This window comes from Nesoenas mayeri, assembly GCF_963082525.1.
Source record: "Nesoenas mayeri genome assembly, chromosome: 5".
NCBI classification, from domain to species: domain Eukaryota; kingdom Metazoa; phylum Chordata; class Aves; order Columbiformes; family Columbidae; genus Nesoenas; species Nesoenas mayeri.
The window spans coordinates 56,749,005-56,769,926 of NC_137548.1; the positions used below are offsets into that span (position 1 = coordinate 56,749,005).

A 20,922-nucleotide genomic window follows, 5' to 3' on the forward strand; every position below is an offset into this window, starting at 1 on the left:
TTTATAAAATCAGTCTTCTTTCAGGTCAGCTAGAAAGGCAAATGAGATGGAAATTTAATTCAATACATATTCTGAGCCTCCTATAGCAGTTATGAGGTGTAGGAAAGTTTCAAAGCCACACAACGTGCAGACCGTTCTGTTTGTACCACACAGGCTCTGAACAGTGTTGTGCTCACTGGCCCAGAAGCAACAGCAGCTCTAGAAAGAGGAACAACAGGAACATAGATGGAGAACAATCTCTCTATAAAATACACCCTGTGCACTTTATCAAATGAGTATATACATTTACAATTTTATTTTAGAACTTAATTCCCCCCTCATGGAAAATTAGACTTTTAAAAGTTATTAACCTGTAATTTAGGAAAGACTTTATATCAGTTTCTTATTTTACTACTTGCTTAGGTTCTCCCAACTCCCTTCCAGGAGAGTCCTCCTGCTTTGATGTCTTGCTCTCTACCCAGACTGCCAGAAGGCTTTCAGTTGCAAATGCAGGTGTTTTTAGCTGTTAGATATAGTTGTGTTGTATTATTCATCATCTCAATCAAAAGATGTATTAATAGGAGACTTACACAGAGGACAAAATAGGAATAATTTGAAAGGTAGCACACTACATAGAGGAAGGTGGTACTTGGTGAGACGCTTGGCAGTGGAGGAGCCAGGTTTGCATCTATGTTACCGCTTTCCTTGTGTTTCATGTATCCATCACTGAAACTTTAAAGCACTGTTTTCCTAGCAGACTACCTTGCCCATCAGGTGGGCATCTGAAACTAATTAAGCATGGCTTTCAAGAAGTGCAATTCTCTTTCCAGATAGCACCTAGAAATCATCATTACCCTTAAGGGTTGTTACATACTGGTGTTTTTTCCTAGTTTTTATTGTAGTAGTACTTGGGGAAACTGGCACCTGCAAAAGCCAGATCTTCCCTGAGATGCTGAAAATTATTAGAAATGTCAGTGAACAGATCTGCGAGGGCAATCTTGAGGCTTGTCACACAGCAAAATGAACACCTTGATCATCCTCCAGGCAAGGATTTCTCTTTAACTCTTCCCCTGTCATTCAGAGTTAGCTCTGCGTGCTGTGTAGACAAAGCAGAGTGACATCCGCGGGAGGCTGCTGAGTCGGGACCTTGCTCGGAGTCAGAGATGTGCAGTGACCCCCCACTCACCGCTGCCAGTGGTGGAGGGCTGGTATTCACCATTCGGCGTGGCTCGCCTGCTTCTGTAATGGGGGCAGAGCATTGCCAGGGAGAAAGACCCAAAGCTGGAGAGTGAGGCAGTAAAAAGGCAAATGGCAAAGGGATTAGGAGAATCAGGGCAGAGAAGAATATGGAAGAGGTTGGGAGTATGAGTAAACTCTACAAAAGCAAATACAATACCAGATAATTGTTTTTCTCTTCTCCCCATACAATTTTCCTGATTTTTCTTCTCCTCTGTGTCAGCTCTCCCTAGGTGGACATTATGTTCTGTGGACCTCCATCTTCCAGGACACCCTGACTGTCTCCCATTTTGAACACCTAGTAACCCTGTATGCTTCGTATTTAGTAAGAAAAACATGCTCTTGGGCTGTTTAAATTACAGGAAAGCACTTCCATATTTCATATTCCTCGAAGTTCAGAGGGATCTTTTTGATGTGTGTGCATTAGCTCATCTATCAGACTTTACACTTAGGGCTTTTTGAAAAGAGATATTCTAATAATCAGTCTTGAGAGCTTTTGACTCTGAAGACACGAAACTCTTCTCTGGTTTTCATCTTTCCTTTCTTCTTTTCTACAGATGCCTCAGTAAATGGGCATGCTTAAAAAGCATGAGCTTAGTACTGGGAGATGGGATCTCTCTTCTGACGCCACGTGCTCATGCTAATAACACTGCCAGGTGGCGATGAAGCCACTTGTTTTACAGTTCCAGATTGTGCCCAACTGGAACTGGTGGTCTTTCGAGTCCAATGCCTGATACTGGTCAAGAAAGCAGCGGATCATCTTTTCCACACAGATGTGAGATAATTATTCCTTAAAGGCAGATCTCATTTTGGCTTCAGGAAAATGTTTAAATGGTTTCTGGATTTAAAACAAAATAGCTTCTCAAAAGTTCATGACAGTGAACAATATGGTAACATTTCTGTTATCTGGTAAGCATGCCGTCTTCTGTTGACTTTTGTTGGCTTCCTGGCAGGGTCATGTTTTTTGGTGGTGAACTCTACCATGGAGTTATGTTGTGTGAGAAAGTATCTCCTTCAATCTGTGTTCAGTTGGCTAAATGGTAATATTGTCTCCTTGTTTCCTATGCTACAAAACCATGGGAATCAAAGTTCTTTTTTTTTTTTTTTGCTGTTCTGATCTGCTATTGCTAGACACTTTAAAACTCCCTATCTCTGTTTTCTCAGGTGAACGTGTTTTTTTTCACTCTCTGCTCAGATGTGCACCCTTCCACAGTCCTAATCGTTCACCTGTCCTTCTAATTCTGCAACACCTTGCAGTGAGATAGCCTGCACCATACCTTTCTTCCACATGAATTCATGTCATCAAGCAGAAAAACCAACGCTGCAATTTGGGGATGGCTTAGCAGCTCAGAGCTTCACGTCTTCGTCACTTAGGTGCCCTTGTCCATCTTGGCCTTTCCAGGACATAGTGGTGCCACAGTTAACTCTTTGATGGTTTATTCCACAATGCCTATTCAGTGCAAAAAGATGACTTCAGCTCACTCATAACGGTGTTTCTTTAAACCTCTCCTCCATGCACAGTACAGCTGTTACCTACATCAAATCTTCTGAGATGTTAGGGGCCAGAGTGCCAGCATTCAAAGCAAATAGACATTGTATTTTTCATTAGTTCTTATCTTTCACTAATTCCTTCTTTCTTTAGATTTTATTTTTTTTGCACAAAGTCAGGAAGTGTTTCTGTAAGTGTTTCTGTGTATGTTTCTTAAGTGTATAGCCTGGCACAGACTGAGGGGAGGAGGAGGAGGGATTTACACGGTCAGTAGTGTAAAAGGCCTTAACTTCTGCTGTGGCCGCAAAGCTGGACTTGCTAGGATGAGCGGGTGGTCTAACACACTCGTGTAGCAGAAGCCGGGCTCCTAAGGGAGCCGTGACCGTGCCGTGCTCCAGCCTCAGCCTCAGCCACGCTTTCCCCAGGCACTGCTGCCGTGCGGCCGCTCCAGCGCTGGCCGAGCTGGGCTGCAGCCGCCGCATCCCAGCGGCTTCGCGTCACCGTAAGGCACCAAGTCTCGTGCTGGCAAACAGAAAACATGAATTTCCCCTTAAGGGCCGCGTTAAGCTTTTACTAATGGACCCCAGGCCGTGGCTCCTCAGCCATTTTGGGTCCAAACGCTGAAATTTATAGATTTTGCCGGTAGGGCTGAACCGAGAAGCGCCTAAGCGCAGACGGAGCTCGCCTCGCACCTCCCCGCCGCCCCAGCCGGCTGCCAGGGCTGCTCCGCCGCTACCCGCCCCGGAGCGCGGCCCCGCCGGCCGCGGCGCCCCGCACATGCCCAGTGCCGGCGCGGCTGACGGGGCAGGGGCGGGCCCGGCGCGGAGGGCGGCTCGGCCCGGCCCGCCTCGCCCGGGCGATGCCTCAGCGCGGCGGCGGCAGCGGGGACGCGGACGGGTAGCGGCAGCGGGAACGCGGCGCTGCTGCCCTGCCTCTCCCTGCCCGCCGCTGGCCCTTCCTCCGCCCCCCTCCCGCAGCCCCCTCCCCCGCTCCGGTGCCCGACTCAGCCGCCGCTCCGGGCAGGGAGGAAGGGCAGGGAGCCGCCTCCCGCTGCGCCCGGCCGCCCCCCTCCCCATGCAGCCCGGCCCGCAGCTGGGAGCCCTCCCCGGGGGGATGTTTCTGCGGCCGTTGCCGGGATAACCGGCGCGCCGTCCGCCCCCGCCCCGGACGGAGGATGCTGCCCGCGCCGTGGCGGGTTCCGACTCGGGCAGCAGCGGCCGCGTTCGCCTCCTCGGCTCCGGGCAGCGTCGCCGGGGAGAGATGACTTCAAGGCACCAGGCGGACTGGATCCCCTACAGGTAGGGGGAACCCCCGCTGGGGGCAGCGGGCAAGCGGTGCGGGAGGCGGCCGGAGGGACCGGGGCTGTTCCTGGGCTGGAGCCGCTGCCCCTTGGCGGGGGGTCGCCGCCAGAACCGATGCCGCGGCGGCGGAGTCGGGGCGGCTGGACCCTACACGGGGCGCGGAGAGGAAGCGGCCGATCCCGTGCCTGCCGGCCGGCGGGCGCTCTCGGAGGGGTGCCCCGGTCCCGCCTCCCAACTTCGGTCCGGTCCCGCTCCGCGAAGTTCGGGGGCTGGTCTCTGGGGAGAGGTGTCAGGCCCGCGAGGAGCGGGAGCGCCGCTGGGAAGAGCCGCGCTCGCTCCGTAGCGGGAGCGCTTCCCTCCGTGCCTCCGCCACCGGGCCGCCCGGCGGGCAGGGCGGCAGCGGGCGGAGCGCTGCGCCGTCGGTGGCGGCCGTCGCCCCTTGGCCGCGGGCATCCCGGCCCCGCGGGGCGCTGGCGGGCGCTCGCCGCCCCTTCCGCCGGCGGCCAGCGAGAGCGGCCCGGGGGGGCGCCGGGCCGGGCCGGGCGCGGCTGCCGCGTCCTGGCGGAGCGGCCGCGGCAGGTGGTGCCGCCATGGCGAGGAGCGGGATCGCCATGGCAGCGCCGGGCTGCCGGCTGCCATTGGCTCCGCCGTTGCCATAAGCTACGGGAGCCGCCGCTGCTGCCCGCCAGCCCGTGCGTCAGCGGCGGCTCCGCGCTGCGGGCCCGGCCGGGCTGCGGGGCCCCGCTCGCCCTGCGGAGCGGCCGCGCTGCTGCCTCCGCCCTGCGGGGCTGGGGTCGGCTCGGCCATGCCCTTCCCGAGCGCCCGCTGTCGGAGCGGCAGCGTTTGCTGCTGGAATATGAGATAGTCCGTTTCTGACTTGCCGGTCTGGGAGGGAGCGAGCCAAAGAGGTTTTGGCTCCGGGCGGGATGGGCCGTGCTGTGGAGCAATAATAAAGCCATTTCTGAATCGGCTGTTCCGAGTAATGTTAATTCTATGGGTTTTTTTTTAGTTTTTAGTAAAGTATCTTTTTGAACTGAATTATTGCAGAAAGAAATCACGGGTGTTTTTAAAAGGAGAAGACAGACAAGCATGTTTGTTTCATTTGTTTGAATAAAACAAGGTAGATACAGTAAGGTAAACTTTTTCTTTTTCTCTAGAGAAACATGACATTAAAAATATTTACAGATTGTGTTTTAAAACAAAGACAGCTGTTTAAGCAGGTCGGTTGTAGTTTGCCCCATTCTAAATGGCAATTTTGCAGCAACCATATGCTGCAATGAGTGCAGCATAAGCACAAATAAAACACTTATTAATACAGAGAAAAAAGTAGAATTATAGCTGCAGAAGTGGAAGTCTGCTGTTTTAACCCATGTGCGTGATAGCTCTAATCAATAGAAGAATGAGAAAGAAAGAAATCTGATTACAGTGAACCCGAGAATACTGCCACTCTCTCTTCTGTAGCTCTTTCAGACCACGTGTTTTGAAAAGACGTAAGGAATTGGCAATAAGGCTTCAAAAATGACTAGTGGATACATTCTGATGCAATCCGAAGCCTTGTAATGAAGGCAAAAATACCAGCTGAACAGCTGTTTGTGGCTCTTCCCAGCAGCAGAGGAACTGTTTCTCCGTTCTCTCACTGTATGCAGGGCTCTGCAGAGGCCAACGCCGAAAGTTTGCTCACGGCTTTTGTAGCAGTGGCCTTCAAGAAGGAAATGTTAATAAAACATCTCTTCTGTTTCTGCTCAGTGCCATTCAGAGAAGCAAAAGGAGTCAAAGTATTAGATCTTCAGGGAAACACAGATCTGATGATTCTCATATCTGTTCTAATATAATATTATTCTGGCATGTGAACCATATATTTATGGCCAGAAACTGCTGAGGACTGCCCCAAACCAAAGGCAAATAAACCATGCTTCTGCTCTGAAGTGCCTTTGTTTAGGCTTCTAACATAGAGTTCTCTCAAGAAGTTAACTGACTTTGCAGTCTTCAGAGCAAATTCCTGAATTAGATGCATATCGCTGCAAATCTGCTTGAACTTGTTCATTTAAAGCATCCTCCAGGATCCCCTAGACCGACCTACCCAGGAAACAATAGTTTCTGAATGCATATGTGACTGAGATTACACATGAAAAGAGTGTATTAGCAAATTAGGTCAAAGTACCATTTGGTAGGAGTGGAATACACAAGGGGAGGGAGAGGCCTGACGTGCATCCCTTGGAATAGTTCATCTCTCAGAGCAAAATAAACCACGCTTATCTGCTCTGTTGCTTCAGATTGTTTACTGTCATGGGTTCAATGGTTGCTGATTCTGAAAGTTCCTCACCTTCTTTATGGCCTGAGTGGTATGTGACAGCCAACAATGTCACCGCTGCTTGCATGGGGGACAGAGCGTGGGCTGTTGGGCATGCCTGGGTATATGAGGATGTGAGGTAGCCTGAGCCTCGCAGGTGTACAGTGTGCTAGAAAATGCTGTGAGCCCTACTTGGAGCTTGCCAAGCTGTTTCAGCTTTGGCACAGACTTTAAAATGGTAGCATGACTCCTAAACCTATGTCGTTCCTCCTAGGAATCAAACGTGCGTGCAGCTACACACTTGAATTAATTCAAGCAGAGAAGTGTTTTTTTCTTTGCTAAAATGTCATATTTTTCTTTACAAGTGAGATGAGCCAGAGGGAATCAGTTCCATGTCTATTGTGCACAACTCATTAAGCAATCCACCTGCATGTCCAAAACTCACAAGACAGATTATACTTCTACTTTTAAGATGCTGAGAACATTTTGGGTGAATTAACAAAAAATAGCAGGCAATTCTTTCAGTGCCAGTGCTAGCTTTTTCATGCTGAGATGGATAAAGACTGATGTTATTTGTGAATCTGTGATTTTGTCATTTTGCCTTTAATGTCTTTTCTTCTCTTACGTATTCTGCTTTTGAAACACTAATAGTCATAGGATGGTGGGATTTGAGTTGGCTAACGTTATGAAATACAACTGAGGAAATATTTTCTGAAAGTAAATATATTGCATTTATTTTCATGAAAATGTTTCGTAGAAAGAAGTTCAAGTGTTTGATTAAGCACCTACATGAAGCTACACACCAGGTACAACGAGTTAGGAATTCTTTAAATTGAGCCTGTTTTTAACAATTTTTATGTCTTTTATCATGAAGAATCAAAACAGTTTAGACTCCAGTAAAAAATCGGTTGCAGTTCATGCAGCTGCCCACAGCCCCAAAAGTGGTTCCTAATGGTGAGGAAGATGCAGCTTCTTGAGGAGTTATGTTCTCAAGCACAGTAGTGTTCTCCTTTGATATCCTTCAGGAGCTTCCAGTAGAAAATACAAAGCAGAAGTATCTGGGAGTCATTACAGATTCACAGGAATTCAGCTTTTTTGTTCAAAAATATGTTTTGGTTTAATGTATTTTTCCTGAACTTATTTTTAATTTATAGAATTTCTGAACATATTCATTTTTATTTTATGCTGGCGTGTCTTGAATAAGCAAACACATTCTTTGTACTACGTAACTACAGTTAAATGCAACTGTTGCTAGCTAATACACTCAGTCACAGCAAGGGCCTGGATCTTTAACGATAAATATAACAATATTAGAACTTAAAAAGCAGCATTTACAAAACCACCTAGCCTGTTTGATGAGAAATATATAAATATTGTCAGGTGAAAAGTGCAGTCCACATAGGCATAAATTTGCTGCACGTCCCGAGTTGTGTGTGAAGCATCTGTGCAGTTCCCCTGAGCCGTGGTTTGTGTGATAAACCCGGCACAGCCCCAGGGGAGCCCGTGAACTCTGCCGCGGGGTCTGGCCCTTTGCATGGAGGACACTGTCTAAAGCAGAATACACAGCGGGCATCTGCAGGGGCATAACACATCCTGATATGTACATGATGATGGTAATAATACGCCTTTATTTGTGACAGTTTTTATTATACTCAAATTTTGTAGCTTTTACGAATTTGCTCTGAAGTTTTAAGGCTGTGCTTGGATATTGCAGCTATAAGCAGTCACTATTTATTAATTTGCAAAGTGAAGGATTACAGTTGGATGAAAATTGTGGAGCACAGCTGTGTTGTAAATTCATGAATCGTGGCAATTAGAGCAGATGAGAAGATTTCAGAAAGTGTGATGGGTAAACAATTTTTGGAAGAGGAACAGACTTGAAGACGGAGGGTGTCCCACTCATTTGTCTACGCATTGATTTGAGGTATTTGGATGTTATCTACCGCTGAGCCCGGACGTTCTAAAGGCAGCAGTGCAGGTCAAGCGCTCGCCCCGCTGTGAGGTGCAGCCTGCGACCGAGTGCATCACAGTGCGGGCGAGCACGCAGCTGCCGCTGTGGGGACCGGCATCGATAATTTATGAGACTGCTGCTTTTTCTAAAGAAAAGAATACAAAGAGCGTGTGTCTCCTAAATTAGGCTGTCTTGTCTCAGGTTATTGCGATGCACAAAATTAGCCTAGTCGTGTGCTTTTTAAGTGTTTAAGTTAGAGCTCTCCCTTAATGGGGGTCTGTGCTTTAATGTAGGTGTTACTGATGTAGTGCATGGAGACTCTGGCTGAGATCAAAGCCCCGCTCGGCCCAGCATCAGTGTTAGGGAACCGTACAAGCGCATTGGCAGAGGCAATTGCTACCCTGAAGCTGATAGCCTAAATCAACCAGACAGAAAAGAGAGGGAGGAAAACAAACTTACCACTTCAGTTTTACCAGTGAGGGAAATAGAGATCTGTGGAAGTTGCGGGGAATTGGCTTACATGGAAATGGGACAAGGCTCAAGGGAGATCAGCAGCAGAGCTGGGGGTGAAACCTGGTCATCCTGTGCTTTGCAGTGTGCCCAAGGGGGATTTAAGTACAGGGTCAAAGGGGCTTTGCCACCTCTTTGCAGGGTGCACTTGGGGCCATATGACAGGTCAGTGGCTGCACCATCGGATAGTATCGTGACCCCCGAACACCTTCGCAGTGTCAACATCCAGATTGAGACTAAAACTCATTTCATAATAGGCCAGTGGGTTTCTGGTAGTGACAATCATTTGCAGGTTTCTGGCAGTGACAATCATTTACAAGCCATCTGTGCCAGATTTGGGTCACAGCCAGCAAGGGGATATGGACAGTTTTGACTCTTATGCCTGAGGGTTTTTGGACTTTCCTCAAAGCAGCATCCATTTAGACATACAGCAGCTTTTCTGGAAGGTGGTACTTTCTATTAATAACTAAAAACTGCCTTATTCCAAAGAGCTGGATTCTTTTCACACTTCCTCTTCGTTCCTCTTCCACTCATACTAATGACTTATTTTCTAATTCACGCCTTTCTGTTCTTTCTCTTTATGAACAGATTTCTTTTTGCCATTTGTCCCTACATCTTCCTCTCCTTGCCTCTTTTTTGCTTTCTTCTCTCTTTCCCACTTTGAGATTATTCATGAAAATAATATTCTGTCTTGCCAGCTGTATGGTACCCTTCTTTGTAAATGTTTGCTCTTTAATTTGTATTTTATTGTAACTTGAGTAAATCCATTCCAATTTCTCATTGTATTACTTAAGAGTTAGTACTCTCTGCAATTTTTTAAGCTGATTTTTTTTTCAGATTATTGAGAATTAATTTCAGTATTTGCAGCAGATTATTCAAAGCTTTAGGCAGTGTTGTTAAAATCAGTGTTTAATTTATATCTGACTTCTTGCTGGAGCTTTTGTTACTGCAGTGTATGAAGGCCAGTAACTGGGATTAGGAGCTGCCCTTCTCAGTGCTGGTGAGGAGCTGAAGAACTGTTCTCTTGCAGTTTTGCCATCTCCTTTATCATGACATAGTGGCAGGATGATAGAAGCAAGTTCTCAGGACTCTCAGCTGAGAATATAACACCTCTCTGGGCTCTGTTATTGATTGTATAATGCTAATAGTATGCAGGTATACAGCAAGACAGTCTTCAGTCTGAGGAATTTTCGGTCGTGAAGATAGGTACAAAAGGGCACAAAATAAAAGCGAAGAGATCAGGGTGATTGTTGGTGTAGTTTCACTTTTGTTATACACATACGATCATTAGTTTCCTTTAAGTATCTTGTTCTTAAGAAAACAGGAATGGGTTAGTGACTTAACTAGAGACAGCGATGTGCTCGCAGAGAAGGGCGTCTAGAATGTGCGAAGGTAACTATGGGAGAAGGTGGAAAGACTGGAGTAATTATTTTGGGACAGGATGAGTGGATGAGTATACATGACAAAAAAATAAACATTTCCCCCCCACACCCCAACCATAGCTGTTTTATACTAGCTTGTTTTATCTAATACTTAGTAGTAACATAGCTTTTTTTGCTTTTTATGTGTTCAGTAACACGTGTAACAGTGGGTGTATTGTGGATCATTTACTAAATAATTTTGGTTTCTCTTGGTGTTGTGTAGCTTTGTGATATTTAGGAAGGTCTTTTAATGCTTAGTTTGCCTTGTAACTAAATTATTTACTAAATGTATTTGTATTTTCTTATTTTACCTTAATAAGAAGCTAAAATATACCTTTCCTTTTCAGTGATTACAGCAGAGGTAGTTTTCATACTTTTGGATTGCTAATAAATTGGGAGATTACAGATTTATCTATCATTTATTCATAAAGGGAAGAAGTGACCTAGTTTAAAACACTTCCTCTGGGGAAATGCAGTAGGGCCTTATGCAGCAGAGGCCAGTAACTGCTTCTGCCAGGACAAGAACGTTGCGGGTCTCGGATGCTGCTGCTGTACCTGGCACCTGGAGGCAGGGACACTGTCAGGTCCAACACCACCCTCTGCTGTACATGCAGCTGTGTGGTTGCTTGTGGGCATGAGTCACAATGAGGTGCCACAAGAGCCTTTCTATTGTCTTGAAAGGGAATCAGGGTGGTTCCGTGACCCTCTCTGAGCTCACGTTTTAGCTGAGCAAATAATGGCAAGTGGTCTGTATACATTAAAGGCTGTATACGTGAAAGGCTGAGGGAGCTGGGTCTCTTTAGGTTGGAGAAGAGGAGACCGAGAGGTGACCTTATTAGTGTTTACAAATATATAAAGGGTGAATGTCATGAGGATGGAGCCAGGCTCTTCTCAGTGACAACCAATGGTAGGACAAGGGGTAATGGGTTCGAACTGGAACATAAGAGGTTCCACTTAAATTTGGGAAGAAACTTCTTCTCAGTGAGGGTGACAGACACTGGAACAGGCTGCCTAGGGGGGTTGTGGAGTCTCCTACTCTGGAGACATTCAAAACCCGCCTGGATACCTTCCTGTGTAACCTCATCTGGGTGTTCTTGCTCTGGCAGGGGGATTCGACTGGGTGATCTTTTGAGGCTCCTTCCAATCCCTAACACTCTGTGATTCTGTGATTAATATGAATGTGTGAGGGCACTTCGTTTGTGAGGGTCATACTTACCTTACTCTCTGACAACAGAAGTGCCCGAGCCATTCTTTCATGAAGTTGAGTTTTAGCTTGAGTTGTAGATGTTTACCGCAATTAAGTCTTGAATTGCAGATTTCAGTGGAAAGCTCATGGTTCCTGTTGAGACGCATGTTAACACAAGTCTGTGAATATCATAATTTGTAATTAATATAACTCATTTGACACAGGTAATGAAACCACAGGATGAAGTTTTTAATGGTAATTGTAATCGTAATCACAGTTCTAACTACCTGCAGGTGAGAAATTACAAGATGAAGAAATTCCTTGATTAGCTTCAAATTATGACTAAGCTGAAAGTTGTATCTGCAAATGAAATACAGATATGTCTGTATTTCATCCATGTTTAGGAAAGGGATCAAAAGAGGTCTGTCTTTTGAATTTGGTATCCGTTTGAAAGCAAAATGAGTAAAGATAAAGGCTAGGTATTTCTGTTAATGGTACCTGTGCCACAGGCAGAAGCGTAAGGAAAAGTGGTCTCTCTTTTTTTCCAGAGCAGGTTGCTCCTAACCAATACTACAGCAACATTTTCACTTGTCTGCAGTAACAAAACCAGAACAACTACATTGCATTGTGTTGCATTTCTCCCTTCTGGAAAACTGAGGAAGATATTGGATGTTTTGTAGAAATTAAAGAATAGATAACTGGTCTGGACAATGCCTTAGACTAACCGCTCATGTCAGGCTGAGTGACAACTGAAAGACTAAGACACTTTCTGTGCCTTGGAATGCATCCCACTATTTTTAGCAGATATAAATCTCAAGGCTCAAGCCAGCAGCGTGAATTTCCATTAAACAATCTTTTGCAGACCTATTTGTATGAACTATTATATGCCTACCTAAAGGTTCAGGTTAGTTATAAGGGTAAATAATGCATCTTTTGGGACACTGCACCTGTACTGCTGCATTAAATAACATTAAAGATGTCTCTACACACAAGTGAGTCAGACCTTGATAATTGATTCTTCCAGGCAACTGGATTTTAAATCACTTCACTGGATGTTGCTGCAGATTTAAAAAGTGAGGTCCAAGGTTTTAGAGGAAGTTTTTGTGCTTGCCCTAGAGTAAGACTAGCTTTGTTTTATTGCCTGTCCTTAATGCAGAGCTCAGGTGCCTTTGTGTATCGTGTATCATTAGATCTGTGCAATGGTGGAAACACAGAGAACCCTGTAGTTTGGCTTGCTGCTGAGTTGGTTAAATTCTTTCCTTCTGTATTTGATCTCTGTGGTATGTCCAAGCTGCATACTGCACTGCAGTAGAGGGACACTTGGCCGAGCTGCACATGAGCCGACACAGACCCGGAAAGCTGTACAACATCATCAGAGATGCAGAAGTGATTTACTCCTCTGAGGAGCGATGCAGTTCAGTCTGTGAGGAGCCAGGGACTACCATAGATAAATCATTTCCAGTATATGTGTTAGCTTGTTTACAGTTAGCTGGGTATCTGTCATAGCACAGTTCATGATATGAATGTAACTTTTAATTTAAAATTAATTATTTGGTCTAAACTAAGATTGTTAATTTTCAGCTCTTAAAAGCACTAGCTACCTATGAGTGACCTAACCTAGCCTCTTGCTTTTCAGAATACTAGGATAATTCTTCTTAGATATGCCAGATATATTAATTATGGAATACTGAATTTATACCTAGAGAAACTGGGCCATCATACCCATGCAAAAAGATCATGACATTGCTAGAATTTTGAGGCATCCTGGAAGTTGCCTTTTAAATGTTATCTACTTCAAATAATTATATAGTGTAGCTTTCTGGCCCTGTTGATGCAGCTTGAAAAATCGTTAATGATTTCCTTGGGGCTTGAAGATCACTCATAGTTTTTAAAGATCAAGAAAAAACAGCACAGGAGAAATTTAAATGAAATGAAAGGTTCTCCCTTTCTCCTTTCCTTCCTCTGTCCCTTCTTCCTTCCTGTTTTGATTCTCAGGCACCTTCTGTTATTTATTCATTTAATGCTATATGCTTGAGGCTTTGCAAGATAGAGGTTGTTCTGCGTAGTTTTGGAAAGAAAAACGTTTTTCAGTACTTTGCACTCTGTGTTAGAATGATTTCCAGATTATTCTATTGGAAAAAAGGTGAAATTACATTTGCATAGCCTGCAAAGTGGGATATGCAAGTTCAAGTCTTTGCCCTGTGTGTTGTATTCCTTAGAAAGGTATTTCTAATACTTCATATGAGTGCCTGTCCTTTCAGGTTATTTGTTGGTGCTGGCTGGGCTTGTCCCCCCCATCCTGAAATTTTACCCTGGAAGTCAGGAGGTCACTGAGTTTACAAGGTTTAGATTTGATAAATTGGTATTCTTTTACAAAGATTTCTGGCAAAAGAATCCAGTGAACTCTAGACTTGGTATGGAAGATTTTTAGGTCTTAGAAAATTAATTTTACTTAAATAAAATACAATTTCTGAGAGCCATCACTTCATGGAAGTGATACCAAATAATGTAAGCCATAACAAAACTGAAGGAGATAGTAAAAGCAACTAGGAGCTCATTGGAAATGACAATCCAGTTGCTGGACTTTCAGTTTATTGATTGTTGCATTCCATTAAAATATAAAGATTTTGTAATGCAAGATTTAGGAACGCATGCAGAAGAGCTGTATCATAGCATTACGCTGGTACAGGCCTTTCAAAGGATGGAATGTAATGCTACATAGGGAGCCTTGAAGAGCCTATGGCTGGATTTTCAAGAGTGCTCAGGGTCACTCTGATTCTTTGCTCACATTATTTCCTAATCATGAGCCTATTTGAAAATGTGAAGCTTCTGTTGAAAATAACGTGGTGGGGAGAGAAGGAAGAAGAGTGACTATTGTGCTGCCCAGTCAAAGTGACAAACAGTGTATAACACGTTGCAGTTTTTATGTGTTCTTTGGCAAGAGCAACTCATTCTACTCTGAAAAAAGCTTATTCTGAAGAAAAATGTAAGATACATTAGAGGCATAGAAGTTTTCACTGCATTGCATGATGAATTGTAAATGTGCCAAATTGACAGTGCAGGGAGTTCTCAAGCAACTCTCTGTGTGCTGGGATGAAAATTCAGACCAAAAGGTTTCAGTTTACAGCTGGCTCTGCAATTGCATTTACTGTGAACTTGGATTAACAATGCCAAACGTGACTGGCTATTGCAATAAATAGTAAATAGAAAGGTGGTGTTCTGTATGATTTTTATTTTCACTGTGCACGCGATGACTTCACTCTTGTTAATTTTTTGTTAAAATGGCTATGATATTGTTCTGTATTTTTTATTTTCACTTCATTAGAATAGGTCTGTAACTAACAATGTTTGATTCACTATTAATAATTCCCTAAGTTATTTACTTTGTGAAATGAAAGACATTTGTTTTCTTTTTACATCACAAAATACCTACCTCTGTATTCTCATGATACCGAATACTTAAGGAAACTTATTCAGATTGTTTCTGACATTCTTCCCCTTTTTATGTGAGTCCCCTCTATCTGGAAGTTTGATCTGTCCAGTGAGCTATCAAATGGCTAATGTTGGTTTTGGGGAGAATAGCGTGTGCTGCTGGGAGGGTGCCTGGACATAATATTGGTTGGGTTGAATTTGTCAGTAAGTCAATGGCAATATTTCCTTATTTTCCAGCTCTTCTTAAATTAAATCTTTTCATAATCATAAAGCAGATAAATATTTGATCAGGATTTCAGGTCTGTGCTTCCATCCAGGAACTGTCATCAAGTCTTTCTAAAGCAGATTTGCAGATTCAAGCAAAGGTCCTTCTATCAGCACATGGGAGCAGGGCAAAGCAGATGTGGCTCACCAAGCCACATTCCATCACTTATCAGCAGTCCTGGCTAACCAGGGATGTCCCAGTTGACTGTAGGTTGGGAAGTGTGACGCCTATCTACAAGAAGGGCTGGAAGGAGGAACTACAGACCTGTCAGTCTGACCTCGGTGCCAGGGAAGGTCGTGGAAAAGATCATCCTGAATGCCATCATACAGCACATATGGGACAACCAGGTGATCAAGTCCAGTCAGCATGGGTTTATGAAAGACAGGTCCCGCTTGATTAGCTTGATCTGCCGCTGTGATAAGGTGACCTGCTTAGTGTTTGAGGAAAAGGCTGATGGTGTTGTCTACCTAGACTTTGGTAAAGCCTTTGACACCATTTCCCACAGCATTCTGCTGCAGAAACTGGCAGCTCTTGGCTTAGATGGGTGTGCTCTTCGATGGGTGAAGAACTGGCTGGATGGCTGGGCCCAAAGAGTTGTGGTGAATGGAGTCAAATCCAGTTGGTGGCTGGTCACGAGTGGTGTTCCCCACGGCTCAGCATTGGGGCCAATTTTATTTAATCTCTTTATCAGTTATCTGGATGAGAGGATTGAGTGCACCATTACTAAGTTTGTAGGCAACACCAAGTTAGGTGGAAGTTTTGATCTGGTGGAGGGTAGGAAGACTCTACAGAGGGATCTGGTCAGGATGGGTGGATGGGCTGAGGCCAACTGTAAGAGTGGCTGGAAAGCTGCCTGCCAGAAAAGGACCTGGTGGTGTTGGTTGCCAGTGGCTGAACATGAGCCAGCCGTGTGCCCAGGTGGTCAAAAAAGCCAACAGTATCCTGGCTTGTATCAGGAATAGTGTGGCCAGCAGGACCAGGGCAGTGATTGTCCCCCTGTACTCAGCACTGCTGAGGCCGCACTCTGAATCCTGTGTTCAGTTTTGTGCCCGTCACTACAAGAAAGACCTTGAGGTGCTGGAGAGAGTTCAGAGAAGGGAACAAAGCTGGTGAGGGGTCTGGAGCACAAATCTGATGAGGAGCGGCTGAGGGAACTGGGGCTGTTTAGCCAGAAGAAAAGGAGGCTGAGGGGAGACCTTATCGCTGCCTACGATTACCTGAAAGGAGGTTGTAGTATGGAAGGTGTTGGTCCCTTTTTCCAAGTAATGAGTGATAGGATGAGAGGAAATGGCCTTAGGTTTCACCAGGAGAGGTTCAGATTGGATGTTAGGAAAAACTTCACTGAAAGGGTTATCAGGCATTAGAACAGGCTGTCCAGGGAAGTGGTTGAGTCACTATCCCTGGAGGTGTTTAAAAGACACATAGATGAGGTTCTTAAGGACATGATTTAGCAGTGGACTTGGCAGTGTTTGCAGTTCAACTCGATGATCTTAAAGGTCCTTTCCAACCTAAAAAAAATTAAAAAAAAAAAAATAGTGTTGCCTGTGGAGCTGCATGGTTTGCAAGGCCACGTATCTTCAGCCCTGTGGGCCAGCAGACTCTGGTCGCTGCTGTGGTCACCATCGTGGGGCTGGCAGTCCAGAGCAGCAGGCTGCGTGCTCCCAGCTTTCCATGGATAAAGAGCATGTGCACTGGAGTACAATGCTATCCCGGAATGGTAAACACTTCAGAAGGGTCATGTAGATGAAGCTGTTGTTGTCTTACGTGTTTCTGGCTTACTCATGCCAGCAGCTTTCTTTCCATAATTCCTCAACTGAAGTCCTCCTCATGCTGTTCCAGTTTTGGCTGGGTCTTGACAGAGCAAGGAAATAGAGCCCTCCGAACCTGACAGAATGAAGCTGATTGATGCTCAGTGGATGATCCTGCAGGCTGAAATGGCTCACCTTGTAACCTCGTGTCCTACAACAAACACAAACTCACGGCTTGTGCGTTGAAATATTAGAGCTATGACAAATGTGCAAATAACAGTGATCACATGCTGCAGCAATTAGACATTTTGTGCAGTAGGCAATTAGTGTTCAGTAAAGAAACGAGAAGATACACAGTCATACATATTCATCTGAGAGGAGTAGAAAAACATCTGCTGGTATGTGTGTGTTGATTAGACCCAAAGGGGGATCTTATTTTCACTCTTTTTTTTTTTAATGGTCCAACAGCTAAAATGATAACTTCTGCTTTACTCAAATGCATTTGGAAATATGTTCCCACAGTGCCAGAAGTGGTTTAATTATATCTGATATGCTTAAAAGACATCTCCAGCTTTCCCTGATACAGCTTCCTCTCTTGGAGAGTACGTGTGCTTGCTTCTCATTCCAACTGTTGTCTCCTTTTCCTGGCACACACCTGGTGGGTTACGGGGCGGCCGTGGTTTGAGAGCGCAGTGCTACGAGTCCCTTGGTGCTCTGGATGCACCTTGATGTGGAGCTGTGGTGCAGCACCTGGCTGTGCAGAGACCTGTGTGTTGCCCTGGTGTCACCGATGGGGACACTGCACATGCAGCAGAAGGATAAACACTCAGTAGTGAGATCAGGGAAGGAATTACATTTGCTTTGTCTTCCACTTCCATCCTTATTGCCTCTAAAACAGATTATCTTTTTTATTTCTTTTGTATTTCTGTTTATGAGGAATCTAATTAAGATAATAAGAACTATACACGTGTAGACAAGAAAAAAATGAACACAGTAAACTTTCTTCATAATGTGTTGAGGTTGGCACAGACGTTCTGCACATACCCATAAGAAATGATCCTAGGGTCAGTACAACTTTCAAAGTCAGAATTCCTATAGCTGTCATTCATAATGTTTTCTTGTGTGGATTCTCATTAATAATATTATTGATCTGAGCCCAAAACCTTCCTTTCCACAGAGAGGCCATTTAAGGTCTTTGCTTCTACCCAGCTACCACCTTCATCACAAAATCTGTCGGACTTAGAAAGATGTACCGCTCTTTAATTTTGGTTGAAAATAATCAACTGAAGAAAAAAAGTAATAGACATTATGAGCATGTAAGTCTTTCTTCCTTAAGAAACCAGACAAAACCCCTCATTATACAGATGCTGAATTGTCAGTAAATGAATTTGAAGTCTGGGTGCTCTGGTCAGTTTTTATTACAGAATCCCTGTGAATGAGAATTCTTCTTGAAACTTCCAGAGATGCACTTGTTTACTGCTTTCTGTTTTCTACTGTTATGCAAAATATAGCATTAATACGCATGTTTTAAGTGAGATAGAGAAGAAAACTTAAATACTTCTCTGACAAAGACCTAGATGTTTTAAACTAAATTCTACTTGCATGGTATGATTTGCTTCCTCCTCTAGAAAATCAACAACTAGTCTGATAACCACACATTTCTGTTCACATTTTACTCACATTTTAATTGAAGATGTTTCATTGGAGGGAACTAGCAGGCTCAGGAGTGTGTCTACCGACAAGGCTGTATGTGGCCCTTCTGTCCCTGGTGGGGATCGCTTTTGCTGCAATTGTTGCTAACAGGCATCTGAGCAGGTGAAGTGGAATAATTAAAATGGCAACTTCAGCCACATATCAAAAAAAAAAATGAAAAGGATGGTGAAAAGCCCTTGCCTGTAATGGTTCACTACTGGTGCCACAGCACCTGAACAGCTCTTTGTTCAATAAAAACCCTTTATGTCTTAATCTTCCAGCCTTCAAAAGTAAACACAAGCTTGTCAGTCTCCTAGCTTTGTATGTTTTACTGTGCTTTTGTATCCACAAAAGAGTGCTGATAAACTTTGGTATTGTTTGTCAACACAACCTTTCTTTAGAAGTTAACCTGATCTACTTCAGCTGTGATCTGTTTAGTTGCACAAACCCAAAGATGGTTTATCTCTAGGCTTTTTAAAAGACACACTGAAGCAAATTACATTATGCTTGTTTTCTTTGTTAAAAAATTGAAGGCACAAAATCCAAGACCTGTAGTATCTTGAATTACCTCAGGACCTGTTTCTGTCATGCTTAAACAAATCTGCTACCAAGAGCCTGGCTCTCATCAGTGACACCTCTCTAAAGCTGTACAGGTTTTGAAATTAAAAATAGAGGAGATTTTATACAGACTTAAAAAAAAATATTATTAAAACATTAGGGATGGGAAACAATTTGCACTTTTTTCTGAATACATGGAAAGTGACATTTACACAAATCTAGATTCTGGTTATTCTTTCTTTCTTGAAGCTATTTTTGGCAAGTTGTAAACATGCAGAATACAGTATTTCTCACCATATGAGTATTGAAGATTGGTTTAAGCTCCAGAGGTTGAATTCCCAGGTTGAAATTCAGTGTAGAACTATCATTCACCTTTCCTTTAAAAAACAAAGGAATTAATAAGAAACAAAAAATAAACTCAACACACTGATAACCAATCTTCTGTACATCTGAATTATGTTTTAAAAAGGGGAGTTTGTCTATTCTATGCAGTAAGTAAAGAGTCAATAGATTTTTTTCCAACTTTCTTTCTGGCCAGTGAACGTATCTTTGTCTTTCTGTGGTTTCATAATATGCCTGAATCTTAGAGAAAAGAGAAGAAAAGGACAAGAGAAACAATTTTTGTCTTAATTGGTAAATGAACTGCAGTGTTCTCAGTATCTGTATTTAGCATGAAAACAGCCATTAGAATTGCAGATTTTGATAGCCATTTTGTTTTGAGGAACTGACAAACGTACAATTTGCAATCCTATGTAATTATAATCTGATTCTAGAGAACTGTAATTTCTACCAATATCTAGAAATACATCATTTGAGCCTAAATTTTCTGTACACTCTGTGCAGGGATTAATGGCACAACCTTAATGAGAATGATACTGGTTAATTCCTCGGATATCATGCTGGTATTGTATCATTTATCCATTTTGAGAGGTCAAATTATACTGAAAATCTGTAGAAGCCTATAACTGGCAAAGAATCCTTGTTGTTTTGTACGATAGCTCTTCCTTGGTTTATAAAACACGGTACCCTATTTGCTTGGCAATTTCCACATGGCGAAAGAGAAGAATAATGCTGAAGTCGGGTAAGAACAGTTTAAAAATAGTAGATTGGATAAATGCTGAAATATTTTTTTGATCTAATGCCTTTGGATAATTTGTCACAGATGACAGCAGCTTGCCAGTTCAAGAAAAAATATACCTGAAGTTGACACACCTTTTTAAAACTAATTATCTTATGGATGCTTCATTTTAAAGAAAAGCTCACTCATGCGTGTAAAATGTTTGTGCGAGTCCTGGGAGTTTTCAAAACAATCAGAAAAAGCATCTTATTCTTTTTGTCATTTCTTTTTTTTCTCTCTTCTTTTTGGTTACTGTTTGATGGAACTGGTGAATATTTGATAAGCAGTTTAAAAAACAAAGGTAAAAATTAATGATTTGCTATCAGCCTTTTCTTTTGGTGTTCACCACTTCACATGCTAAAAGCTTTTATTTTGCTAATACTTAGCCACTTGGGTGATCTGTTGACTCAAATGGCAAAATTTATGTCCAGCAATAACAAGTTTAATTAATCTGTTCAGGATCAGAGCCCTAAAAATTAGGGTGGTATGTGTGTATCAGACCCCATTTTCAGTTTACTTCAAATATTCTTCAAATATTTCAAGTTTTCTTCAAATGGTGATCTGGAGTCTACGAGGTCTTGTGTGGGGGACCAATGGAGTTTCTTGTACAGCAACACATGGGCTGTTCATGCAAAGATGTTTTCAAACCTGGAACAGTAAACTGGAAAAGTTAGAAATAGTTAAAAATATGAATTAGTTGAGTCATGATAATTAGCTCTTAAATTTCCAGTAATTTGATAGCTGTGT

General features: G+C 43.6%; 1 protein-coding gene across 1 annotated transcript in view; it reads left to right on the plus strand.

Moving 5' to 3' along the window:
• Positions 1–3,964: 3,964 nt before the first annotated feature.
• TUB (TUB bipartite transcription factor) overlaps positions 3,965–20,922 on the plus strand; it is a gene marked incomplete at both ends in the record, with an annotated part of 67,726 nt that continues 50,768 nt past the window's right edge. Inside the window, one exon of the mRNA XM_080344573.1 lies at positions 3,965–4,002. Within this exon, the coding sequence (XP_080200699.1) occupies positions 3,965–4,002 (38 nt within the window). The remainder of the gene's footprint in view (positions 4,003–20,922) is intronic.